The sequence below is a fragment of the Mugil cephalus genome, chromosome 1 (genome assembly GCF_022458985.1).
Source record: "Mugil cephalus isolate CIBA_MC_2020 chromosome 1, CIBA_Mcephalus_1.1, whole genome shotgun sequence".
In the NCBI taxonomy this organism is placed as follows: Eukaryota; Metazoa; Chordata; class Actinopteri; order Mugiliformes; family Mugilidae; genus Mugil; species Mugil cephalus.
Genome location: NC_061770.1, coordinates 9,624,611 through 9,649,515, shown reverse-complemented (window position 1 = coordinate 9,649,515; position 24,905 = coordinate 9,624,611). Strand labels below are relative to the sequence as shown.

At 42.4% G+C, this 24,905-nt stretch overlaps 2 protein-coding genes across 6 annotated transcripts; both read left to right on the top strand.

Annotated features, from left to right (window-relative positions):
• The first annotated feature begins 1,027 nt into the window (after positions 1-1,027).
• frmd4bb (FERM domain containing 4Bb) lies at positions 1,028-19,965 on the top strand. Of its 5 annotated transcripts, none has more exons than XM_047568373.1 (24): positions 1,028-1,223; positions 7,898-7,963; positions 8,422-8,516; positions 8,623-8,715; positions 9,006-9,090; positions 9,390-9,446; positions 9,546-9,568; positions 10,869-10,952; positions 11,130-11,195; positions 11,524-11,581; positions 11,669-11,755; positions 13,161-13,237; positions 13,391-13,529; positions 13,623-13,764; positions 13,873-14,006; positions 14,189-14,305; positions 15,395-15,623; positions 15,713-15,766; positions 15,880-16,027; positions 16,252-16,419; positions 16,606-17,390; positions 17,756-17,894; positions 18,180-18,299; positions 19,087-19,965. In XM_047568373.1, the coding sequence occupies exons 2-23, from the start codon at positions 7,898-7,900 to the stop codon at positions 18,295-18,297; spliced, it is 2,964 nt and encodes a 987-aa protein (XP_047424329.1). In that variant the 5' UTR covers positions 1,028-1,223; the 3' UTR covers positions 18,298-18,299; positions 19,087-19,965. The 5 variants fall into 5 exon arrangements, with proteins under 5 accessions (XP_047424329.1, XP_047424339.1, XP_047424313.1 ...); XM_047568357.1 differs by lacking the exon at positions 1,028-1,223 and adding an exon at positions 6,905-7,044 and having other exon boundaries at positions 13,394-13,529; XM_047568348.1 differs by lacking the exon at positions 1,028-1,223 and adding an exon at positions 6,906-7,044.
• A 1,781-nt stretch (positions 19,966-21,746) lies between these two features.
• lmod3 (leiomodin 3 (fetal)) lies at positions 21,747-24,568 on the top strand. Its single transcript, XM_047580967.1, has 3 exons — positions 21,747-22,196; positions 22,299-23,897; positions 24,086-24,568. The coding sequence occupies exons 1-3, from the start codon at positions 21,909-21,911 to the stop codon at positions 24,131-24,133; spliced, it is 1,935 nt and encodes a 644-aa protein (XP_047436923.1). The 5' UTR covers positions 21,747-21,908; the 3' UTR covers positions 24,134-24,568.
• The last annotated feature ends 337 nt before the right edge of the window (positions 24,569-24,905 follow it).

Below are 24,905 nucleotides of genomic sequence, written 5' to 3'. Positions count from 1 at the left end.
TGTAACTTCTGCACAACACATGGCACCAACAGAGGCGTTTAAACTCACACAAATTATTTTTGGTCATTTTGCTCAGTGACTTGAACCAACATTTTAACAAAGGCTGGCTCGCTCCACAGGTTAGGCTGTTAAGACTTTTGAATACATTTTTTTTGTTTTGTTTTTAGCCATGTTTGAATTGACAGTTTCTCAATTTCCTGTGTTTGGCCAGTTTCATCTGAACACATCAGTGTATTTTTTTAGTTGTTTTTTTCTCAGTACTGAGAGCTGTCAATAGTGTGAAGGACAAAATTGTCCACGCAGACACATCTGAAGCACAGACAGAAAGTAGTTTAAAGGGGACTCAAATGTGATCATGAATAATTAAATGAGGGGTGTTAAAGGAGTACAGTAGCAGGCTGGGACTGGAGTATATGCAACCATCTGGGTGGAGCTGTAGTGACGGAATGGAAATGTATGTATTTAGTCACAAAGTTTGATGCTGACTATTTAGCGCTAATTAAGACATTTTAAGAGCATATACACAGGTTATATTTGAAGGCTGGCCTTCAACAAACATAGTCAAAGTTAAGCTTATAACTGATTGTGTTGTATTTACTGTGTGCAGTGTAAGCTTATTATACATGTTCAATGTGGACCTCAAGAAGAACAGCTGTTGCCAAGGTAACAATGAGGTCTAATGAGGATGCTACTATGAAACAAATGGATGTCATATGACACAAAGGGGCTTCTAAATGAGTAGAGAGTAAATAGTGTTTTCTTTTCAGGATATTTGTAAATGTGGAGCTAACGCAGCACTGTAGGCTTCTAGGCTTTTTAGCTATCCTCTATTTAAGATGCTGCCTGATGTGTGCTGGCTCTGAACTGGGCAGTTTAAATGATAGCAAGGGATGCAGCAACCTTCAGGGTATGTCACTTCATTATTATGGGGATCCAGTGAGAACCAGGCCGGCCGGCAGCTGCTGGGGGAGAGGGAGGGAGAGAGCGAGGGAGGGGATGCAGGGCTTGTTCACATAATAGCCGGCGGGTGAAGGCGTGGTGAGTGTGTCTCAGAGCGAGGCGAGTGTGTGCGCTACAGTAGTACACCGGAGGATGGACAGCGGCTCCACGGCGGCTCCCTTACCTGGCAAAAGCGGCCGCGGATACAGCTGATCGGGGACGATCAATATGCAGAGGAAGCCGCACCTTTTCCGAATCTACAGCGGGATTTAAGGAGCGCAAAGGTAAGGCGATGTGCGCGATGTGATGGGAGTGAGCCCGTCTCGGTGAGCTGTGAGGAGACAAAGTAGACCGAGTCGTGGATACGCGTGAGCCGAGGAGAGAGAGGGAGCATCAATGAAGGGCTCCAGCAGCATGGGTTTGGCTCGCTGCACCCGTGTCTGCTGAGTAAAATAAGAAGCAGTGCGGTTTAGTTTGACACATCTGTCTAGTCATGGGGTGCAGGTGGAAACCACCCATGTACAGTGTAGGCTACAGTAGCACATTCATTGTTCTCGCAGCACAGCGGCTCTGCTGGGCTGGTCTCTTTATGTGGGGTGAAGCAAATGTTCAATGATACTGGGATAGGTTTAAGTTGATAAAAAGTAATTAATACGCTGGGTTGAATGAACAATGCAGTGGATTACATTGATAAAGGAAGAGTGACTTGGTGAATATTAAAAATGCTGGATGAATCATCATTTTAGGCTTTTCAGCAGAGTGAATCATCCCTGTTCAGTGATTTCTCTATTGCTGGACATTCATTTTGTGCCTTTCATTCATAATTGTCTAGCATGTGTGATTTTTGACAATTGGTAACCCAGACAAAACACTTTCAGTGAGGATTTACAAGGAAATAAAAGCAGTTGTTACAGTTTTGGTGCAAGTAGGCCAAGCTATCCTCCTTGACAACTCTGGGTTTGCTTCTTGCAAATTTATGGCTCCTGGCATACAAATTTATCTATTTTTATACTAAAAGCGGAAACAAAAAAAAGGATGAGACCTGCTAACACTGACCTGGTGATTCTATCTCAGAGTTGAAGGAAGAGCCACATGTGTGTGGGTGTATTTAAAGCACCGGGCAGTGTAAACAGGAATTGTTGTTGTGATGGTTATGACACATGTCCAGCGTGAAACTTCACCGCTCTTCCTATGCGCCGGAGAGGATGTCCTGTGTCATTTATCCCCACGGTTGAAGTTTTGAGTAATTCTCTGACACCGCCATGGTTCACTCAAGTCAAGTTAAGGCCACTGCTTCAGTACATTCAATAAAACCAGCTACAACTGAGCGTGAACATCCTCATTTGTTTATGAGGTAGGGATGCTCCTGGTGAGAAATGTCTCAGCACTCACTTAGCAACCCTCCATTTAGAAATCAAAGCCTCCTGGGGCTTTCTGAGAACAGTGCTGAAGACTTAGCTATTTTTGGACGGCCAAGTAACTTGTATACATATACTTAACATGGATGGACCAAATCTAATATATATATAATATGGTGAAAGCTTGTAAAGTAGCAGGGCAGCATAACTGAAGAAGCAGGCTAGTGAGGGGGTTAGAGCTTTGTCTCAGTCGTGTGCACGTGTCCTGGAAGTCTTTATACTTTTACTGAGCATGTTGCGATCCTCGATTTGTGTCAAGGTAAAAACTGAATTTCTCTAAATATATGTCTATATACGTATATATTTTTCCTGCTCACACCTAAACACAAGCCTTAATTTTGTATATAACACTGCATTTTGTTACCTATCATATCACACACGCCTCATTCAAGTACACCGAGAGCATCGTGTGATTGGAGTCATATTCCTTACACGCGTGTGCCAGCCTGGCCGAATGAAGACAATTCTGATATGATGATCCTCACGGGGTTGCAGAGACACTGATTCTTTGTCCAGATCATGTAGTTCGGTCATGTTCCATTTCCTCCGCACGTTCGCTCTGTGCCATGTCCCTGAGCTCTGCAGAAAGTCACCGCAGTACTTTGTGATGAAACTCTGCAGTTTGTGGTTCCAGGGCTGTGGCTGGGGACACCTGACAAAAGGGTTACCGGGTGAACACGGTCAGGTATAATTCCTGAAAAACTGTTTAAACACCTGGCTTTTTGATGACATTTAGCTTCGAATACACTTACTACACAATACAGGTTCACGTGTTCACAGCTACAACCGGCTCAGTTCCATCAAGTGGAGATATGACACACCTTCATTTGACTGAATTTACATCGGTGTCTCTTTTGGTTGTCAGATGGACTCAAGTGAATTTGACGCGAACATTCATGCTCATCTGAGGATTACTTTGATTTATGCTTAAAATATTTGTAAATGGCCTCTTTAGTTTTATTTTTAGTAACATTAGCCTGCATGTTAAACCGAGATTATACCAGTTGAGACAGGGATTATTCCGGCTAAACATCAGCATACTTATCTACATCGCTGGTGTCAGGTTAAGGCTCAATGAACTATTGTATAGGTTTGTTTCTGTTATTATATATATATATATATATAAACGTCTTTACACAGTTTTACACAGTGTTAAAGTCATATTTTAGCCAAAGAATACGCACTGCCTCCATCTTTGATTTTCTTCTGATTGTGTAGCTTTCGATGTGTTTAACACAGTCACAATCACTCAAGGTTAGTTCTTACAACAGCAGCCGAAACTGTGATTTAATTTTCAAGCTCTACGAGCTCCGTTAAGGAAAGGAAGTGATAGAAACCATGAAACACGAAAGACTCTTTGATTACTGTGCGTTTGTTTATGTTTGCTTGTGCCAGCACTACCACACTACAGAGAACAATAGAAGCAGATATAACCGCTACCACTGTCACAATTGCTGATGTACAACATGTGGTTCATGCTGCTTTCATCTGCTACTTTCATTAGAACCCTAAACCCTACATAAGAAAATATGTGACAATGCCCTGCTGCCTCCGTGCGCGTCCTTTTTGTGGCACAAATAAGAATTTGTACTGCATGATGACATCATTCGCACTAGTCTCTCCCCTGTGTTACGACATTTCCTTGTTGCATCAAACAGATACTGTGCTATAAAACCAAATTTATACTTCTCCCCAGGTTTAATTGTCCTATAATACCCCGAGCCACATTGTGCTCGTGAATTTCCTGGATATCACATACAGCCAGACAGCTTCTCTTTGCCAGATGACGGTAGACAGATTCGTTCTGACCGCTGACAGCATGAGTCATGATGAGATATGAGATGAGGAGATAATCCTGTGCCGTATCATTCAATCATTCAGCCCGTTGCCTCTGTAACCAGGTTGATTTTTGTTTTTTTTGCTCTGTGCTTTGATTCCTCTGTTTCACTCAGAGGGTTTTTATCTGGTGTGGTCCCACTATTTTTAGACTAAAACACACTAATTAGGCTGCCAGTGAGTGAGAGTTGTTTGGGAGAGGTGGTTATTGCCCAGCGATTCAAACTAATTGTTTCAATTTTATTTATTTAACAGTGTTTCAATAATGTCGTGAAATCGGGATTACAAGAGTTCTTGGTTTAGCATTGTACTGTACAGCTAAGTCACAAATAAAGGAAAATGAATGCAGCAGAACTAGAAACATTATTATTTTATTATTATTTTTTGCAGTCTTTCTTCCTGTAAAAGCCCAACGCCTACATAACACAACAACTGACAGTTCCGTCTAAGATGTGTGAAGCTAGTAGCAGCCAAGGTAGCCCTGAGCACAGAGAAGACGTGGGCTACAGTTATCTGGCAACCTTCCTAGGATTTTTGCCAGACTCGTCAGTCTTCTGACCCAATAGTCACTGACCTAAGTGACAGCAGAGGAAATTTATCTCTGATTCTGAAAGTTTTTAAGTAACTTTCCACCCTACATATTCTGTACGATTCCTCGTGAACCCAATGGTGTATGTGCTCATGTGTAATGTCTGAGATTTCCCGTCTAACAGGTCAGGGTAAGATCACAGAGGAACTGCAAGATGTTGTCTACGCTAAAACACAGAACTTGGTGTTTTTCCTTTCGCCGCCGCTTTGTATTAGATGTCACATCCTGTTAGGTCGTCTGTTTGCAGCCACTTAAACACACAAGCAGATTTTATTTGGGTTTCTTGGGGCTCTCTGCCTGTCTGTGTGGGTTGAGGCGGCGGCAGATGCAGCGTCTCGTCATTTGTTGTCCAAATAATTTGAACAGTTCATTTCGAAATGAAGCCTCATCCTGTCTGTGACTTCAACAGTTGCAGCAGGTGTCTCCAAAAGAGCGTGTAGCCACGGAGAGCAGACGACGGCTTGTTCGCGTGATACCAGCTTTCATCAATAATGCATGAAAACGGGAAACTAAGATAAGACGGGCTGCAGTCTGGACATGACATTTAACCACTGTGACGTATTAACTGCTGACAGCGAGTTCACTCGGGAGACAGAGAAATTCTGCCTGACATTTTTCACTGTTAAGATCTAAAATGTAAATGAACCATTCAATTTCAGTGTCTGTTTATCATCAGGGGGATCTTTATTATTTTTTTTAATCTTATCAGGTTGTGTCTCTTAACAATGAACATGGTTGCTATAAAGTTGTATTTGAAGCTTTTTTTATGTTAACACATAACAAGCTGCCTTTATGCCAACCTCAGGCTTCTAGATTAGACCCACACCTGTAAATGACCAGTCTCTGGAGGGACAAACACAAAGACTGACAGTGCTTTCATATTTTTTTTTTTTGCATCCTTTTCACATGAAGGTTCGACGCTTCTAGTCCAAGGTTACCCTCTTATTGTGACTGAAAACAGTGCAGTCTGCCGCACCTGCCCTCATGCAGTATCCTGAAGGTTTAAATGATGTAATTAAATAGTGTAATTATTTCCCATCCACCAGCCTTAAAACGCAGCCAGCGCTGATCTGGGTGTCACTTGTGTGTGAGTTGTGTTTAATGAAGAGTCTCTTCTGTGTGTCACCAGTGAGAAGTTGCAGGAGTCACTGGGTCGCTCAGTCAGATATAAATAGAAGTTTGCTTTGTAATTATAGCCCTTAAATGATTGATAGTGTAGATTCCTAAAAAAAAAAAAAAAAAAAAAAATCCACCCTCTCTTTTCATCTATATTATATAAGCGACTGAATTTGTCTCCCATCTGCTGAGCTAATAACTGCTTAGGAAAAATCCTCAGTGGCACATGTTTCCTCAAGAAGCCATTTTCTGCAAATGAACTTCAGCCACACAGAGAAGTAATTATCCCTGCTCCACCTAGTGGTCGGTGCCTCAACTGTAAAGCCCGGAGTACTGTCATGCTTATTACAGAGACAAATTATATGACCCTGCAATGATGCAGTCATAACTAAATCAAGCTCAGATCAATGCAATAATACTCTCGTGATTGTCGCAAGCAGCCTCACTCCAAATTAATTGGATTTATCGAATGGAGACTTTTAATTTAGATCATGAAAGACAATTTATGGCCGTGGCGATAAGAATGTCACATTATTCTGGGGGAGCAATTGTTTAAGTGCTCGTTAAAGAGCAGTAAAGATGGTGTAATTTAAAGTAGTGTATGCCCCCCACCCACCCCCATTCAGGAAGAAAGACAATTTGTTGAAACAATTATTAGTACAGTAAAGGAGGCAAGTGTGTAAAGGAGAACACTATAAGTTGTTTTTATCACTTTAGTAGGGATTTCCCCTGTCTCTATCATCCAATAACTCAGTTAGGTTGCATGGGAAAAGGATGAAGTTAGTAACCTGATCTCAGACCCATTCAGCCACAGAAGAGGAGGCGGCCCACCACTTATGACTCTTTTCTGACCCATATTGTTGATATTAAGAAGCCTAGACTGTGGTCAGGAGTCTGACACAGCTTGCCCCCATTAAGTCAGCTGCTGGGTTTACACTGAATAAGCCTCCACTGCACAAAAGCAAAGGCCTGGCAGCTCAGTCAAACGACCAGGATGGAAAGAAGGGCTGGTTAATCCTGATGGCGGCTGCTGCTGCTCGGTCAGAGCTAACCGTTTCACGGCCTGGATCGAGACCCTTATTAAAAAAGATGAGACCTGGTCAGGGATGCATCCACACCTGCACGCTCCTCGGAGAGGTTTACCAGGTACAGTGGCTGCTTCGTTCGCTCCAGGTGTTAGAAGTTGCGATCAGCCTCATTCTGTCAAAGGAGGCTGCTTCTGGATCTATCTGATGTATTTTTTCCTGTTTGGGAAAAGGTTTTGTTGTAAAACTGCTTCACCTCAATCTGTCAATTTCGCTGGCTGTTTGATTTATGAGTGAGTGTACAGTACTCTCAGCATTTCCCAGTAGGTCAGCCTGATTTTGTCTTTACCAGGAACTCCATTTGAAAGGTACAGTGGCGAATAGGATCTTGCAAAAGCAAACAAACCCCATTTGCTTCTTACTGTGTGTGAACAGCTTCCAGAGAAACAGGGGCAGAGTTTAATCAGAACCAGTCACCATTTGCAGTGGTCAAGACCTTTTGGTGATCTTGCTATTATATAGAAGCAATACACAAGAACAATAATTGATAGTTTTCAGTAACAGCGGGAGGTGAAGCAAATTTGAATGACTTTATAGTGATCGCAAAGTTTAGATTTGGAAATGAGTGGTTTAAAGGAACAGTGGTTGAAGCATAAATGTCTGAAAAGCTCAGGGACTGAAAGTTAATCGTGAAACGTTCAAAATGGAGAAACTTCAAGTCCGTCCTTTGGTTTCTATGCCAACAAATCCTTGTGACAATGGTTACATTGTTATTAACAACGTCAGCGTTTTTTTTCTTGAAAGGGATCACTGCATATACCACGGGGGCTTTAGTCTCCTGCACAGTCACATTTGGTCAAAAGCATGACTAAAACACAAGATCCTTATGTCAGTGTCCCTTGTGATGGTGAATAGTTTCCCATCTCTTTCACAATCCTTACACTTCCTCTTTTCCTTGCTCCCCCCCTCTGCAGATGACTGAGGGCAAACTGTGCCAAGTGCAGCTGCTGGATGACAGGAAGCTAGAGCTGCTGGTTCAGGTATGAATGCACTTGAATTAAAGCTACAATCGTCAGTATGTTTTATAATAACAATAATAATAACAGTCCAATCACTGTGATCCGTGCCATTCATGTGCAATGGATAAGTGGTAATTTAGCGACTTACTAGTCAACATAATGGAGCATTTAGCAGATGGGAATCAGATATGAGTTCAGATGTGAGTTAAGAATGAATTTACATCAGGGGCCGTGATAATGCGTCAAAGGTGATGAGTTGACAAAGGTGTGTTATTGCATGTTTAATAAGTAGGAAGACAACCTATTAACCAAATGATCACATTGACTGACTTCTGAAGGGAAGGAAGTAACAGGAAAAGAAATACAGTTTCTTTGACGCATTTGCTTAAACATGCCTAAGTTGCATCGCTCACTGTTACATCTATTGCTTAAAGTTTTGCATTAGAGTTGATGTCTATGTCACAAACCTCCCCCCACAGCCGAAGCTACTGTCGTACGAACTCCTTGACTTGGTGTCCTCCCACTTCAACCTCAAAGAGAAGGAATTCTTTGGTCTTGCATTTTTTGATGACAAGTAAGTAAACTTTGTGTTTCTTTTCAGCAGCGCGAATACTTACACATGTGTCTTTCGAGGTGTGCACGAGACACATCTGAAGCTTGAAGCTTGTTTGTTTGTGCAGTGGTCAGTGCAAGTGGTTGCAGATGGACCGCAGGGTTCTTGATCACGACTTTTCGAAGAAGCCTGGGGTCATCTCCCTCAACTTCCTCGTCAGGTAATAATTCATCTTTTCATGCAAGGCGCAGACTCACCAGTAGGGAGCACTACTTTGTTGACACTGAGTGTGAGGCTTAAGCCGTGGAGAAAATGTTCAGGGAATTACTGTGATTAAACAACCTAGCTCCGATCGTTTTGAGGCTGTATTCATGTCCCCAATCCTGTGACTTCTGCACAGTCTCCTAAAACAAAACCCGCTTTACTATCAGCCGCTTTAACAAACAAGTTGTCTCAGTTGTCAAGTTATGCTGTCTCTTAACTTGTTGAATCTGCTTTTAACCTTCCCAGGTTTTATGTAGAAAACATAACGCAGCTTAAGGACATCATAACCGTGGAGTTATTCTACCTGAATGCAAAATCTGCCGTCTACAATGTGAGTGTTCTCTCTTGTTCCTCTTGTGTTTTTCTCCTTTTGCTCCCCGATGAGTCACTGTCTCTGGACCCTTGCAGCACCTCCTCTCAGCAGATAGTGGCTGCGGGGCACAGTTTTCTTACTCTCTTGGCTGGAATGCAAAGCAAACAGTATCAGAAAGACGAAAACACAGGGTTTCATTTTGAGGTTACAACAGGGCAACACAGAGTCTATGTGTGGACCTGAAAGCGTCCTCTCCACCGACCACATTTTCTGCATTCTATTCATTTTTTATTCTGGTTGTCTATTATGTCTCTCAGGGGATTATCGAAGTGGAAAGTGATAATGTCTTCAAATTAGCAGCAAATGCTTTGCAGGTTGGTGCTTTTAATAGTCTCATACGCATACAATAATTGCTGCGTCTAAAAGCATGCTCTCTAATAACAGTTTTTTTTTTTATTGTTTGTAACCAACAGGAGGCTAGAGGAGACTATACAAGGTAAGAGCACATCATCAACAGGGTAAGGAGTATTTAACAGCAGCAGGACGAGTTAATAGTGAGCTTTTAGCGGAGACATTCAATAGGTCACTTGTTTCTTTTGTGCAGACAACAAAAATCAATAGCAGTGTTATGTGAGGCTCACCACAGAGTGCCGAGAAGCTTGCACCAAGCAACTAATGAATCACACAGACCTGATAGAAGTATTTCATAGCTGAGACACCTTTACAAGCTATCAGCTGTATTTAACCAAGCTCGTGATGCTATACACGAGTGTGTTCAGAGGCAACACTGCAGGTCACTGTAATATGTTTGGGATAATATACAGACACCATTAAACCAGTAGGTTCTTTATTGTGGTTGTCATCAAGGCCACAGCTTCCAGTGTTTTATAATTGTACACACGGTGAATATTTAATAGACTCTATACAGTATTTTATAGATGAAATATAGATTTAAAATTTGACTTCTTGTAGGTAGATAGTTTATTCTTGGCAGCATGGAGGAGACTGTACAGCCCCTGTACATGTCGGGAATATGAAATGAGCTAAATGTGACATGGCATTGGAGGTAGATAAATTCAGGTCCAATACTGTATTGCAGGTACTACTACATAAGTATTATAAGTGAAATGTACTTACTGTATCAAAGTGTTATCATATTATAGAGGCAGAATGGGACTTAAGTGTCACATTTTGTGCATATTTTGTTTTCGAATTAATGTGAGAACCAGAAGAGCGAAACCAAACTGTAATCAGACAGCGTTTTGCAGCAGCTGGCATAAGGTTCAGTGAGGTCTGCCGAGGCTGGTGGTGTGGTGAGTTAAGATGAGAATCTGGTGGGGCATTGTCTTAAGTAGATGTTTGTTTGGTGTGCGAGCTGTGGTCAGTGGTGGCTGACTAGATGAGCCGGGGCTGGTTACAGATGAATTGAATGTAAGAATTTGTACCACAGTGCGATACTAAACAAGCGAGAGCTGAATGGACGTGAGGAGCCGAGGTAAACACTGATGAGTAGATGATTATGGGTTGATTGGCAGCAGAAGAGGGAGTCAAGCGCCACGCCCAGACAAACGCACACAGACGCAGAGAAAGGGCAAACAGGGGACAAAAGAGAAACACAAGGATGGGGAGGGAATGGCAGGAACAGAGGGGGCGAGGGAGAGCTACAGCTGAGACGATGACATACTGTAAATGCCTGAAGAGTAATAAGAGAGAGCTATTGATTACCTCAAAGCTCCATTCTTTGTCATCAACTCATCTTCCCGAACTGTCACAACTATTGTTCATTTCTGTTTCAGTGATGAAAATACTCGAGCAGATTTGAAGAAACTGCCGACTCTTCCCACCAAAGTGCTCAAGGAACACCCATCTCTAGCATACTGGTATGCCTGCAGGAAATTACTACTTGAACTCTAATGGTTTTTAGGCAATACAGACGGGGACACTTTTCCTTTACCGTCCACTCACTTTATCAAATAAATTAGAGCAGATTCAAATTTATTCTACTATTTATCTTTCACCACCTAATATTATCGTCCCCTGTCTTCTTATCATTGCAGTGAGGACCGAGTGATTGAATATTATAAGCAGCTGAAAGGTGTCTCCAGAGGACAGGCCATTGTGAAGTAAGTATTGAACAGAAATGCGCTGCCAGTTTTTCCGACGCTCGTAAGCAGACAATAAATGTTATAAGGCTTTAAGTTCATTAATCTTCCTCTCACCTCCATTAGCCCTTCCCTGTCCCTTCCTCTTTCTGGCACGCCTTTTCTCATCATCTGATAGAAATCAATAGCTCCTCTCAGTTTCAGTGAGATCCCACTGATTCACCGCTACCAGGATCGAATTCCCGCTGGTCTCTTTTCACATACCCAAAGAAAGCCACACGCAAATGTTGAAAAGCAGCTGCCCTTTTTTTAATAACTGTTTTTTTTTTTCCTTTTCTTTATCTTCTAGGTATTTGACATTAGTGGAATCACTGCCAACATACGGAGTGCATTATTACGAAGTCAAGGTATGTCTTCCTCTGTGATTAATAGGAAATGACAACTCCTTCACCTGGAATCAAGCCACCGGTACAAGCTGTGTTCTTGCCTCACAGGATAAACAAGGGATCCCGTGGTGGCTTGGAATCAGCTATAAGGGCATCGGCCAGTATGATCTGCAGGACAAATTAAAACCTCGGAAGGTAAATCATTTCCCTGGCCTCTAAAATTGCTGTTCCCTCTCTGCGTCTCTAATGTGAGAAACCGTGATATGGTACGGGTGAGGACGGCTGCAGTTGCACGTGGTGGGGTGATTCACCAGCTTTAATTCATGCATCATTTAACAAAAGCTGAGCTTCAGCCGCAGCCGACGAGGCCAGACTTGAAAAGGTCTGTCAGTTTGCCTCAATGAGGCTCATGAGTTTTTAATAAAGTGCTGGGGAATCATACACAGTGAACTTGCTTTTCTTGTTTGAGCCTGCGAGAGTTTACAGGAGAAACACCCATGTCTGTCAGCGACGTTTTCACTGTGTGTCTGCGCGGCTTGGTGCAGATGTAAAACAAATAAAGTTATAAAATAATCCATTCCCTTTTATTTACCAACCGGGCGAGCTTGCCTGCTGCTTTCCAAAATTTTGCAAGCAGTCGACTGCATGTTGTGCTCCGAGGAGGAGAAGAGGGAGTGAGCAGGTGATGTCAAACGCCAAAGGGGCCGGGTTTGGGCGTTATCATGCTTGTTCTGAGAATACCTGAGGAGGCACGTCAGGAGCTGACAGGACACAGAACAAAGTGTATGTCTGTGCTGACAGCAAAGCCAGAGAGGATTTACTAACTTTGCAAAGAGGACGTATGAACATTTATTCTACTGGTAAGATGAGATACGTGCTTCTTTTTTCTTCTGGTCAAATTTCGAGGGAATACTGCAGATAGTGTTGGACTGTTGTTTTAGGACATTAGGACACACTAATTAGTGTGTTGAGTTGAAGAGTAGTCACTATTTAGAACTGTAAATAGGATATTTACCTCTCTATACTTTAACGTGAGGCAGACTACACCCCGAAGCAGCCACGTGTGATATTACTTTACCGTCTGCTTACGTTTATGTCTCATTCGGATCCTGTCCAGACGCACAGTGAGTCAGTGACACGAACAGATTGTTCTCATCTGGCTGTTGTCAGTGAACACCTGGGTGATTCGAAGATGAGCGCAATGAGCCGTGGAAAGTGTTGTATACTGTGATGAGTCTTTATGTAATGTCCCCTTGTGGCGTTCTTCTCCCTCCAACACCTGCATTATTGCAGACTAGGCATGCTCAGACTGTAATGACAGTTCATGTTACAGTCTGGCCGTTTAATGGCTGTGGGCGGCACATGCTAGCCGAACCACCTGCACTGATCTTTTTTTTTTTTGCTAATAGTTTAATTTAAGGTCAGTGCTGATGGTTATCATGTTCTAGATAATGAAAACTCACCAGGAGTGAAGGCACAAATGCATGCACATTAAGCCATTATGTCAGGCATTACACAACCTCTTTTTCTGACTACATTTCAGGTGAATCTTTCCTAACCAGAAATGTTTTCTTTATTATTATTATGTTTTTACCTCCAGCTTTATCAGTGGAAGCAACTGGAAAACCTGTACTTTCGGGAGAAAAAATTTGCCGTAGAAGTTAATGATCCACACAGGTGAGGGGAGATCCTAATATTTGTAATTCTTAAAATGGCTGAGGAGGTTACTCCAGGTTGCTTCAACTTGTCAGCGTTCACTTAAAGTCTTCTGCATCTCATTTTGGCTGTTTTTTTTTTTTTTTTTTTTTTTTTTTCCTGTGGTTCGTTTAGAAGAGCAGTAACCAAGCGCACCTTTGGGCAGACAGGCCTCCTCATACACACGTGGTATGCCAGCCATTCTCTGATCAAGACCATTTGGGTCATGGCTATTAGCCAGCATCAGTTCTACTTGGACAGAAAGCAAAGCAAAGTAAGCATCGCTTATGAGTCGTGGCCTGTTTTACATGTGGATATAGAGATATTCGGTGATTTCTGTTTAACATTACTTTCTTCATTCTTGTAGGGCAAACTAGGAGCGGCAAGAAGTCTGGAAGAAATTGGCATGGACCTCACAGAGCACGGAGGGGCCAAAATAAACAAACTGGGAGATGTCGGCCTGAAGAATAACTTCATAACAGCCAGCAATGGGAGCTTGGTGTCTACAGGTTGGTTATTATTATCTCAGTTCACTTCACTTCACTTCACTTCATACAAACAAGTGCCGATGGGTGTGAGTTTCAGATGCTAGAATTGCACAAATTCCGCGTTTTCAGGTTCTGCCGACTCCGAAATGAGCGAGGAGCAGAAGAAAGAAAAACTCGCTGAGCTGAGAAAAAAAGAACAGGAGATCCAAGATATTTTGGCCAAGAAAACAAAAGAGCTGAAGAAGATTTGTCTGAGGGAGGCGGTGAGAAATCATTTTATATTACACTTCTTCTGCGTTGGCGCTTTATTTTGTAAGTCTCCACAGCATCATTCAGTCTGCTTTATTAAATCCTGATGTTGTGCAGTGGCCGATGGATTGATTGGCCTTGCCGATACTTTCAGTTCATCTAAACGTCTGGGGGACTTGTGGTTTTTTGCTTCCAGGAGCTCACTGGCAAGCTGCCAAAAGAGTATCCCCTCTCTTCAGGTGAGAGACCGCCACAGGTCAGACGGCGAGTTGGCACAGCTTTCAAGTTAGATGACCTTTTCCCCTACAATGAGGTCTGTATTTAACTGGTGCACTTTAATCATGTCCAGCACATATAAATGCCCTGTCTGTTTGTGTTATACTGTTTAACTGCAACTGTGACTATTCACTGAAGCTCACTTATTGACTACACAGAATTTCTCCAGTATTGTCCATTACATCAGCAGGACTTAGTGAGTAATTTGCAGGATATGACTGTAATGATCTACAGCTCATGATTCCGTGTAATGAAAATACAGGCAAAAGCAATAATTTTGGGAACATGAACATGAAATGAAAATTAGATGTTTTATAGTTTTTTGTTCCAAAAAGAGGCAACAAAAGACTGGAAAAGCGGTGTCATGCTAAATAAATAAAAACCACCCAGTGCAACATGTCAGAACTACTTGGGTTAATTGTCAGCTGGTTAGTAACATGACTGGGCGTAACTAGCGAGGCCTTCACAGGTAAAGATGGGATAGTTTTCAGTCAACTAGTTCAACAACTTAAAATTAGGTGTGAAATTGCATTACATTTGTGGGTTTTATTATCCTAATATTAAAATATGTTAGGAGAAGTGTATTCATGCAACGGGAAAAGACAAAAAAAAACTATATTGACTACATTGATAATCATAATCATTGGGCCCTGTTCAGCGTGACATTAAAAAAGGATACATGTTCAAGATCACCTCTGAAAATGATTATTAGTCATCACAGTCTGTCACTGTATGAATAAATGTTCAGGCTTTACCACACAAAGAAATAAACATGTGAAAACAAGACCCAGGGACGCTGCTGCCTTCTTTGGGCTTGAGCTCATTTATGATGTACAGAGGTGAAGACGAAGTCTGTGGTCTGACAAAACATAACATAAGTTGTTAAAAGGCAGACATGACGTGACACATGTTCCAGTACAAATTAAAGGTGTTACTGTAATCAAAATTAGGCCAAGATATTTCTAAAAAATAATGATAATAATAACAACGTACTGTACTATTAGCGACCAGCCTCTTTGTCTCATTAGATCTATGCATAGTAACATATTATAAGTAAATAACGTAATGAGGTGACAACGAAAGACTCATGTACTTGCTATGTATCCGCCTGTTGGGATTTGTGCAGGATCCCTTCCTGAGGAACCTGGAGAGCAGATTTGCCCTTCAGCAAAAGATTGTGGAGGCGGCTAAGAAACTCGCAAATGAGACAGAGATATGTAAGACAGTCAAGAAGAAGAGGAGAAGAAACTGTCTGGATGCCATGCACAGACTCCAGCAGATAGAGGACGAGATGAACCAGTACAGAATCAAGAAGGGGAAAAAGCCCACACAGAGGGCCTCCCTGATCATCGCAGGTATGGAGAAAGCCGATCTTGGGAATATTACCGCATTGATCGTTTGGTTATATTTGGAGCGTACATTGAATTATTTTCTCTTTCTCCAGATGAACTCATCCGTTCAGACTGCAGCTCTCTGTCTAGTCTCCCACTGGATGACGGTGAGTCAGACAACACACATTCTGGTGCTGTATAAATCATTAGACCTGCTACCGCATTGCTGATGCTTGAAATTAAAAAACAGACTCAGTATTTCCCCCGTGTTTTTGCTCAGACGACTCAGACGGCGCGAATCAAAGGCCAAGGTCGCGGTCGGTGCAAGGTTCCCCTCAGCTCAGTCCGATGCGATCGCTGGGAGCAGAGTATGACGTGGAACGACAAGCGTCTCCACGCGAAAATCACCACCACAAGAACCACAACAGGTAGGGAAGAGAATGTTCTGCCTTAAACTTTGCTGTTTGTATGAGGGTAACCTGTTTCACAACTTTTGATTCCAGTTGAGGCTGACTCGTTCTTAGAATGAAGAAATGATATCATGCATTGACAGAGCCCACAATATTTGTCGTGTCATGTTTGCAGCCTCATTCCTATCCTCACATGTCATCCTCTTTTTGTTTTACCCTCTCCTAATACTGAACCCTTCTAGATTAGCTTATGATGGCCAGGAGGCTTCCCATTACTACAAGAATCCAAGAGAGGTCTCCTCCACCCACAGTAGTCCTTATAAAACCCTTCCCAGACCTCCTAGAGATCCACGAAGCATGCCTCCCACCCCGGTTATGACCCGCAATGCCTACAGCAGCAGCCAGCTCAGGTGTGATCTTTGCTCCCCTGCACTGCCATCCCAGTCTCTATCCTTCTTCTAACACAACCCCTGCTTCTCTTCTAGTCCCTATCTCTTATAGAGATCCCTAACCTTTTAATTTAACTGCAAAATTCAAATATAATGTCCCATACATGACTTCCGGGATGCAGTTAAAAAGTGTTGTCCTGTCTCCAGGTCGGAGGGGTCTCCTCATTGCTTCAGGCATCGCAGTGGAAGCCTGGAGTCTCAGCCGCGGCCCAGAAAAGACACAGACTCGGAGAAGGCCGTCTTTATGTTATCACCAGCCCACCGCAGCAACAGCACTGACGTGCTGGAGGATTGCTCATCCTACACTAGCCAGTCCAGTCTGGATTACTGTGGCGCAGCCAACTCGCACTACAGCACCCTGGACTCTCGTACCTCAACCATGCATCGTCTCCACAGGAAAGTAGAAGTGTATGGTAACACCGGGAGCATGCCCAACTTGGTCCAGCACCATTCTGGCTGTAATTACTCGTGTGACACCTCGACACACTACGCACCCAGTGCCTACTACGTCCCTGGCTACGCCTGCCCAGACATGGAACCTTATGCTAACGGGGCCTACGTGTATGAGAGTGAAGTCGAAGGCCACTACAATGTCAACCCGTCCTATCAAATGAATGGGTTCCATGGACATGACAGATTCAGGCATTATAGCAGCGATGGGGCAGATAATCTTTCTCAGAATCCTTATGCAACGGTGAGGCCACCGCGGAGCAGAGAGGGCCCCAGAAATGAGCTGTTGGCAAAGAACATGCATAAGGCCATGGTGGCCGAGCATCTACGAGGATGGTATCATCGCAACAGAGTCCCCAGAGAGGGAGGGAGAGGCCTGCTGACTGGATATGACTTTGACAGCGGCTCTCAGCTTAGCCTCGGCTACCAGACAATGCCAGCAGCCTTTAGCCACTCTAGCCGGACCACCTCCTTCTCCTCAGGTGAGATTTTTCTCCTTGAGCAGTGAAATTCATTGGCATAGGGAATAGTTATTTCAGAAAATTTTCTAGTTAAGTCTGATTATTAACATTAAAGAAAGAATCTTCTATTTTATTTACAGGTAATTTTGAATCTTTATTAAAAATGGTATTTAAAGTGTCAACTGAAGTTAGTGGACCTCACATACAATTGAAAATGTATCTCAAAATTATCTCAGAAAGTGTGTCTCAAGTTTTCAGTGAAGTTGCGGGGGCAGTACCGTAATAATAAACTGCCATATCATCTACGACACTGAGGCTGACCTTAAACAGTGTTTTCAGTAACAACAGTCAGTACTCCAACATGTGTGTTTTTCTCCTGTTTTCAGTGTCCTCCGTGGAGAGTGCAGGGAACTGGCGCAACCAGCTAGCAGTCGGTCTGACGGAGTTTGATACACCTGACACTCTTCAGTACCCTCATCCTGGAGCTCCAGCATCTCTGTACAACCGGAGTCCCACACACAGCAGGTGAGTGCTGCTGTTCACCTAGTCTCCACACTGTAGCTGTGGATACAAGCGGACATCAGTCAGTCCCAATCCAGGTTGTTTGCTTAAGGATAAAACGTCGGTTGGATGTCTCTCCATTGCTCTGTGTCGAATAAAGCATGCATTTTCCTGCATTGTTTTAGAAATACGTTTTGTCTTTTGGATGCATTCTACCTATTGAGCCTATAGAAATGTACTCACAAGGCTCCTCTCTCTCTTTCTTCCTTCCCTCCTTCCTTGACCTATGATTAATGCTCGTGTGTGCAGAGTTTCTCCAGAAAACAAAGAGTCTGACACAATGGCTAAAAAATCTGAGTCAGTAGATGTGGTTGGTGCTGAGACCACTAGCGCAGATGAACCATCAGACAACCATTCTAGCACTTAAGGGTGAGACCAGACACAGTGGGCAGCTTTGTGTCGTGTTGGCAGCCATCTCCATTTTGACATCCCTATCTCCATTCGTGTGTGACTCCAGTCCAGCTTATTTTATTCATATAATCAAACCATCCATCTTTTCATACTGTGGCCTCTTTTGTTTCTTCAAACACAAAATCTTTGTAGCTGCTCAAAAATGTATTTTAATTTCAATGATTATGCACCTGACATACATCAAGCGGAGGCTTGGAGAATGTATCATATGGTAGCAATTCGTGCATTAGCTTTGATGCCAACCGAATCCCCATGCACACATAAATCATCCAGCAGAACAAATTATTTGCTCAGATTTATAGAACGGAACCAAATCACACAGTATGTGCATGATAATCTGATGGCACTTCTGTAAACTAGGCTTGTTTTAAATAAATAACATCAATAATATTTAAAGTAAAAGTATAATGGGAAAATGCCCAAACACAGGCTGTCATATCTAATCCCTGCAAACAATTCATATTTAGCAGAAATTCACATTAAAGGAGTGCAATTAGCCTTTAATTTCCTCATTAATTATGCTAATCCTAATGGAATAATCAATGTCTGAAACGAATTACGTGCAGTACATGGCGGTCTAGCAGGTCCGTCTGGAGTGAAAAGTAGCCTACATTTCCATTTACTCCATAAAGTCTTACATGAATCATATTTCCATTTTCACTCCTAAGTTTTATCTGGAAAATTCAGTCTCATGTTTCCTGTCCTCAGATGGCCTAACAACCTTCTTGTTTCATTGATTCGACAGATTTCACCCGGACGGAAGCTACATGAGCATCCACTGAAAAGGACCAAACCAAACTTTGGCACAAACAAAGCCATGGCCAGCAACTCTTGAAGGGAATGAAGATGCAACACAAGCTGTACACAAACCTTTCTTGCTGCCATAAACCCATCTTTGGAGATATTTTGTTGGTTAGGTTTTGGCAGAGAGGTGTACGCTGTTCCCTAAAGTTAGCTTTGAACACAGTGGTGACACTCTGGAATGACTTTCCCATGTGCCTTGGATTGGATGAATTGTACAGGCAGATGAGAATGTGTCAAGAAACTTTAAGAAGTTGCACAACCACACTGGATTCAAAACCTATTGTGTATTAAAGACAAAAGGAGCGGCAACATGTGTTTTTACTGAATCAAACTCCATGTATTTTAACAGGAACAAGCTACTGCCTTATACAAAACAGTAGGTAACAGAATAAAACCATCTTCATCTCAGTAAAGTATGATAAAATAGTCTTAAATATTCAAACATTCAAACTGAACACAAAGCTTGAACATGTTGAGAGCTGATATGATCGTCATTAGAGCAGGCTGTGTATTTGATTCATTTCCATTTCTTTGTTTCTCTGAATCTGAATGTTATGTCAATATTGTTTCTAGAATCATTTGTCCTTGTTGGTGCAGTGACGTGTTTTAAAATGCATGGTGAGAAAACTGAATTTTCTTTTTAAAATGAAAAACTTCATAATTTTTATATCAACAGAAGACCACTGCCATAGGAACCATACCCACGTCTCGTCAAACTCACACATATTTGTACAGTCAGTGTGTAGTTATATGTTAGATGTTGTCATAAAATATTTTCCACTGGGAACAAGGAGGTGAATAAATGTATGTGTGACATGTAGATGTCTGCTGAACACTTTTTTTGAAGGATGGTGCAGTTTGTAAAGGTTCTGATCTTAAGTTACAAAGTAATCCTTAAAGCAATGTAGTTTGATATTTTGGGAAACTACACTGCGAAATCAGCATTACTACAAAGAAGTAAAATATTCTTATATTCAATCAAATCATCTTATATTGAGTAAAAAATGCCAATGGGTTAAGTTTTTTTGCTTGACAAAATATAAGATGTATTTCTTTGATACAAGGATTTTTTGCAGTGTACAAGGCTCTATCATGTCTGTCCATTGAATAGTAGGCTGCAACAAGCCGTTTAGCTTAGTATGACTATGACAGATATCCTGTCTGAAGGTAACAAAATCTGCCTCCCAGCACACCTGTAGTCATTCTAAAAGAGAAACCAGAAGAGTTTCTATTATCTGGGAGACAAGGAAACTAGGAAGAGCAAACCACTGCAGAGAGCAGACCTCTCTTCATGCTCTCATGCTGGTCTATTCAGTTTCTATACAGTGAGATGTAGATGTTAAACAAGGACAGTCCTCTTTGCCATTTGAACATTGTCATTATGTTTCTCTTCTGCTCCTGCATTGGTTTGGTAAATTGAACATCAGATTGGACTGATTTCTCTGAACAACCTGTGTGATTCTGAATAATGGGACACAAATTAGGGTCACAGGCACTCACCGGTGACCCAACACTGTCCAACACCTGACCAGTGGCTTGGTGTGTCATCCAACATTTCATCCAAGAAGGAACCTTTAGGGTTCAAAGATTAAGCCAATCCACAAGTATCAAGTCAATTTAATAAATGACTGCTTGAGTCTGCCTCTAAAAACGAGTCCATTCCTCATAGATGTGTTAAAGTGCACAGTTTCATAAACTTGATTGCCTGGTGTGAAAGCCGGTTTAGTCACCGTTGCTATTTTCCCCCGATTCATGACAACTTGACAACCGTACAGGGGTAATTTATTTATGAGGTCACCTGTTTAAGTTATACCAAGGCTTAAAGTTGTGCATAATTAATGACGTGGCAGCTTTGAAGGACAGATGGGTGTCCTCACAGGTAGTCATCTCAATGCCAGGGTGTAATCTGCCCATCCCAGCTAAACCTCTTGATGCTTAGGGTGGTGGCTTGGACGGTTGCCACACTCCCTGCTAAGTGGTCAAAACTGCTCTTCAGGGGAATCCTATCGGTGGCTCATATCCCATTTTTCACAGCTTCACATTTTGCAGAGACATGAAATAAAATCACTTTGACAGATGTATGAATGAGTGAGCTTTAGAAATGAGGCTCCCCGCTTCCACTTGTTGCCAGTATTTAGTTTAGGTGGTTGTAATATAAACCAGGTGGAAAACAGGTTAAGCTGGAACATATAATACAATATATATATATTTAGATACAAATGTGTTTTTATCGGTTGCCACTAAATATCAATTCCTTTTAGACACACATCAAACACACGCAATAAAAGTTAGACCATGCCCTCTCCTCATCTGCGAGTGTCCATTTCTCTAAAGACAAAATAGCTGCTCTGGCTCATGGTTTGTTGTTTCATAGGTTATGTCTTCTAGAGAGCTCTAGGGGAAGCTCTGTTTGCAGTACACATGTTGCCCCACCACCAGGCCCGTGAAAATGATCCACCTGCTGCTGTCAATCCCGCACTTTCCTTTTGCCCGAAGCAACTGTCATCCCAAAAGATCCTGATGGCCAGGCCAGCTGGGAGAAGGGGCTGAAAAAAGAATAGCATGTCTTTCCTCTGCTTGTACCGTAAATATCTTCCATGCAGTTCACAGGATTTAATTTTAGACTCCGCATGAGGCAGGAGCAAACCGTTTCTATCTCAAGTCAAAGTCAGAGGCTTCCCAGTTTGCTCGGCCGCGAGTCCACAGACCAGACAGCTCTTACCGTTTCTCCTGATATCAGCAGAAGAAAGAAGTTGTGGCAATATGTCTGACGCCAGAGACCTTGAGGATCTCAATGAAGAGGATATTGACGAGGATGAAATCCTTGCAATGCTTTCACCTGAGGAGCTCAAGGAGCTCCAGAGTGAGATGGATGTTATAATCGCCCCAGATGAGGCTGTCCCTGTTGGACAGAGACAAAAGGACCAGACAGAGAAACCTCCGACAGGGACATTTGATCACAGATCCTTGGTCGATTACCTCTACTGGGAGAAAGAGTCTAAACGTATGCTCGAGGAAGAAAGGGTGCCGGCTACTCTGCTGCCCAGTGAGGTAAGAGCTCAAACTTTCAAAGGTTAATATTCGGACCATATTAAAATACCTGCAGTAATATATTTAGAATCATTTTAATTCCCTGATTTGTTGTTCATTCAGAAAACGTTGAGGGAGGCAGCTGAAAAGAAAGAAAAAGAAGAAAACGCAGAAGTGAAGTATGAGGTGTATGAAGTGATAGAGGAGGTGATTGACGAAGAAGCTGTAGATTGTTCTAACGGAGTGGAAATAATTGAGGAGATCATCGAGGAAATAGTTGAAGAAGTTGATGAAAGGGACGAAAAGGATGAAGGGATCGGTGTGAAAAATGAACCAGAAGAGAAGCCACCTGTGGAAGAAAAACCTGAAGATTCAGATAAACATGAAGAGCCTCCACACGATACAGAAAAAGTACCCAAACAAAAAGCGGTTGATACTCAGTCCTTGTCAGACACAAAGGAGGAGACTGAGAACTTGGCACCAAAACATAACACTGAAGAAAAAGAGGAAAACACAAAGTCAGACATTCTGCTTCCTGCTGAAGAACCAGGGACAAAGGAAGCCAATGATGTGCTCCCACAAAAAGAAGAGAGAAAAATCAACAAACTAAAAATTCCCAAGCTGGCACTCAATACCATAAAAATGACATCAAGACCTTCGGGAAATGAGACAAACTTGGAGACAACACTTGACAAGGTCCGTAACAACAACCCGTCTGTGACCGAGGTAAACCTCAACAACATAGAAAACATTCCCAAAGAGATGCTGCTGGACTACGTCAACGCCTTGAAGAAGAACAAGCACGTGAAAACATTCAGTATAGCCAACACCGGTGTCGATGAAAACATTGCTTTCAACCTGGCTAACATGCTACGAGAGAACCGCAGCATTACGACTTTGAATATCGAGTCCAACTTCGTCACTGGAAAGGGCATCGTCGCCATCATTCGCTGCCTCCAGTTCAACGAGACTCTCACGGAGCTGCGTTTCCACAACCAGAGGCACATGCTGGGTCACCATGCGGAAATGGAGATCTCTCGTCTGCTCAAGGCCAACAATACCCTCCTGAAGATGGGCTACCACTTTGAGCAACCGGGGCCCAGGATGGTGGTGACCAACATTTTAACCAGAAATCTCGACCGCCAGAGGCAGCTGAGGAAGGAGGAGCAGAAGCAGCAGCAACTAAAAGAGCAGAAGGAGCTCATGCAGATGTATGAGAACAGTCTAAATCTGCCTCCTGGTTTACTTGAGATGCTTGGGTACATACCCCCGCTAGAACTGCTACAGGAACATGGACTTGTTCCACCGTCTTCAGAGCTGAGCGCTGTACCCCAAACGCACAATAAGACGGAGCACCCACAGGCACCAGAGCAACAGAAGCAACTCAAACACAACAGCATTCCCAAACAACCCAGTGATGAACCGACAAATCCACTGAGGGACGTTCAGCTGAAGAGGACTCCTAAGAAACGTGATCCATTTCTGGACCTGGACCCGAGGGATGACAGGAGACCAGAGAGGACAAGCTTCCAGCTGAGGAAGGCTCCCAAAGCGAGGGAAGTAGGCAGTGGACAAATGGGAGATGAAAGAGCCAACCTGACTGATGTGATAAAGACTCTGAAGCCAGTCCCTCGCAGACGGTTGCCTCCCAAAGTTGACCTCACGCCTCGTGATCAGCTCCTAAGTGAGATCAAAAAGAGCAACGTGGCCTATCTCAAATCTGTGAGTACACAAGAATTATGGGATCAGTCAAGTCAGTGTTTAGGAGATTAACCAAGTCAAAAATGTTGTTGTAAATGCGTCAAATATTAATTTTAACTGCCTGAAAACTATTGAAGGATCATCTAACCTGATTTACTGTGCCAACAATCTAAGTGGACTTTCTGTTCTTTTCCTTTGTTTGCTTGCAGGTGCCGCTCCCTAAAGTCCTGGAATCAAGTGAAACGAGTCTCTTGTGAGACTTCAGCTGTTTTTTCATTACATTGTGGGTTTGCTTTACACATACTTTGTATTAGTCACTCCACACGAACAGTAGCAATGAATGAACTATATCATCATACAAGGAAGACAATGGTTAGTGCCACTCCTGTGTGATGTCCCCACATGATTTGGCCTTGAAAACGTCCCAGTGACAGTACAATGTTTTTAACATTTATACTTTTATGGCGAGGAAGCGCCCTATATTTTAACAAATCATTTGTGTGTCATCTCTAAATGCACAGTGTGCTTAAATGTTGTTTATTCACAGAGGATTGTGTCATTAATGTACAGCAACTTCTTTAATTTTGTGCTGATATTGAAGAGTAAAGTAGGTTTATTGGCTTAAATGTTCAGTTGGAAAATTTGCACAAAGCTGTTCAACTCATTTTACTATAAACAAACTTGACTCTGTGCCTCGGGATTGTTTTCCTTAATTAAATTTTAAGAGCTCTGTTTAGGAATGGCGGAAGTGGTAAGGGACAAGTATCCTGAAGGAATAATTTTTCTGAAAGTTTTTTCACCCTTGGATGAGGTGTTTTATACCATAAATGAGAATTATAAATAATATTTCTACCATTAACTAAAATACCTCAATTTACTTTGGTTGAAGAGAATGTTTACTACAAATACAAGAACTATTTTGTCGTCGTCATCTATATATCGTCAGCCTAACAGCATAAATGATAATTATTTGACTTACTGTTCAGATATCAATAAAATATCAATGTGCTTACTATTTTTTTTTTCTTG

Bases quoted from the DNA above. Each gene is read 5' to 3' on its own strand.
- lmod3 (XM_047580967.1), top strand. From the start codon at position 21,909: ATGTCTGACGCCAGAGACCTTGAGGATCTCAATGAAGAGGATATTGAC. The intron at 22,197-22,298 runs GTAAGAGCTCAA...TTGTTCATTCAG, and splicing joins CTACTCTGCTGCCCAGTGAG to AAAACGTTGAGGGAGGCAGC. The intron at 23,898-24,085 runs GTGAGTACACAA...GTTTGCTTGCAG, and splicing joins ACGTGGCCTATCTCAAATCT to GTGCCGCTCCCTAAAGTCCT.
- frmd4bb (XM_047568348.1), top strand. From the start codon at position 6,919: ATGGCGGCTGCTGCTGCTCGGTCAGAGCTAACCGTTTCACGGCCTGGA. The intron at 13,238-13,390 runs GTGAGGGGAGAT...TGGTTCGTTTAG, and splicing joins GAAGTTAATGATCCACACAG to AAGAGCAGTAACCAAGCGCA. The intron at 16,420-16,605 runs GTGTGATCTTTG...TCCTGTCTCCAG, and splicing joins TACAGCAGCAGCCAGCTCAG to GTCGGAGGGGTCTCCTCATT.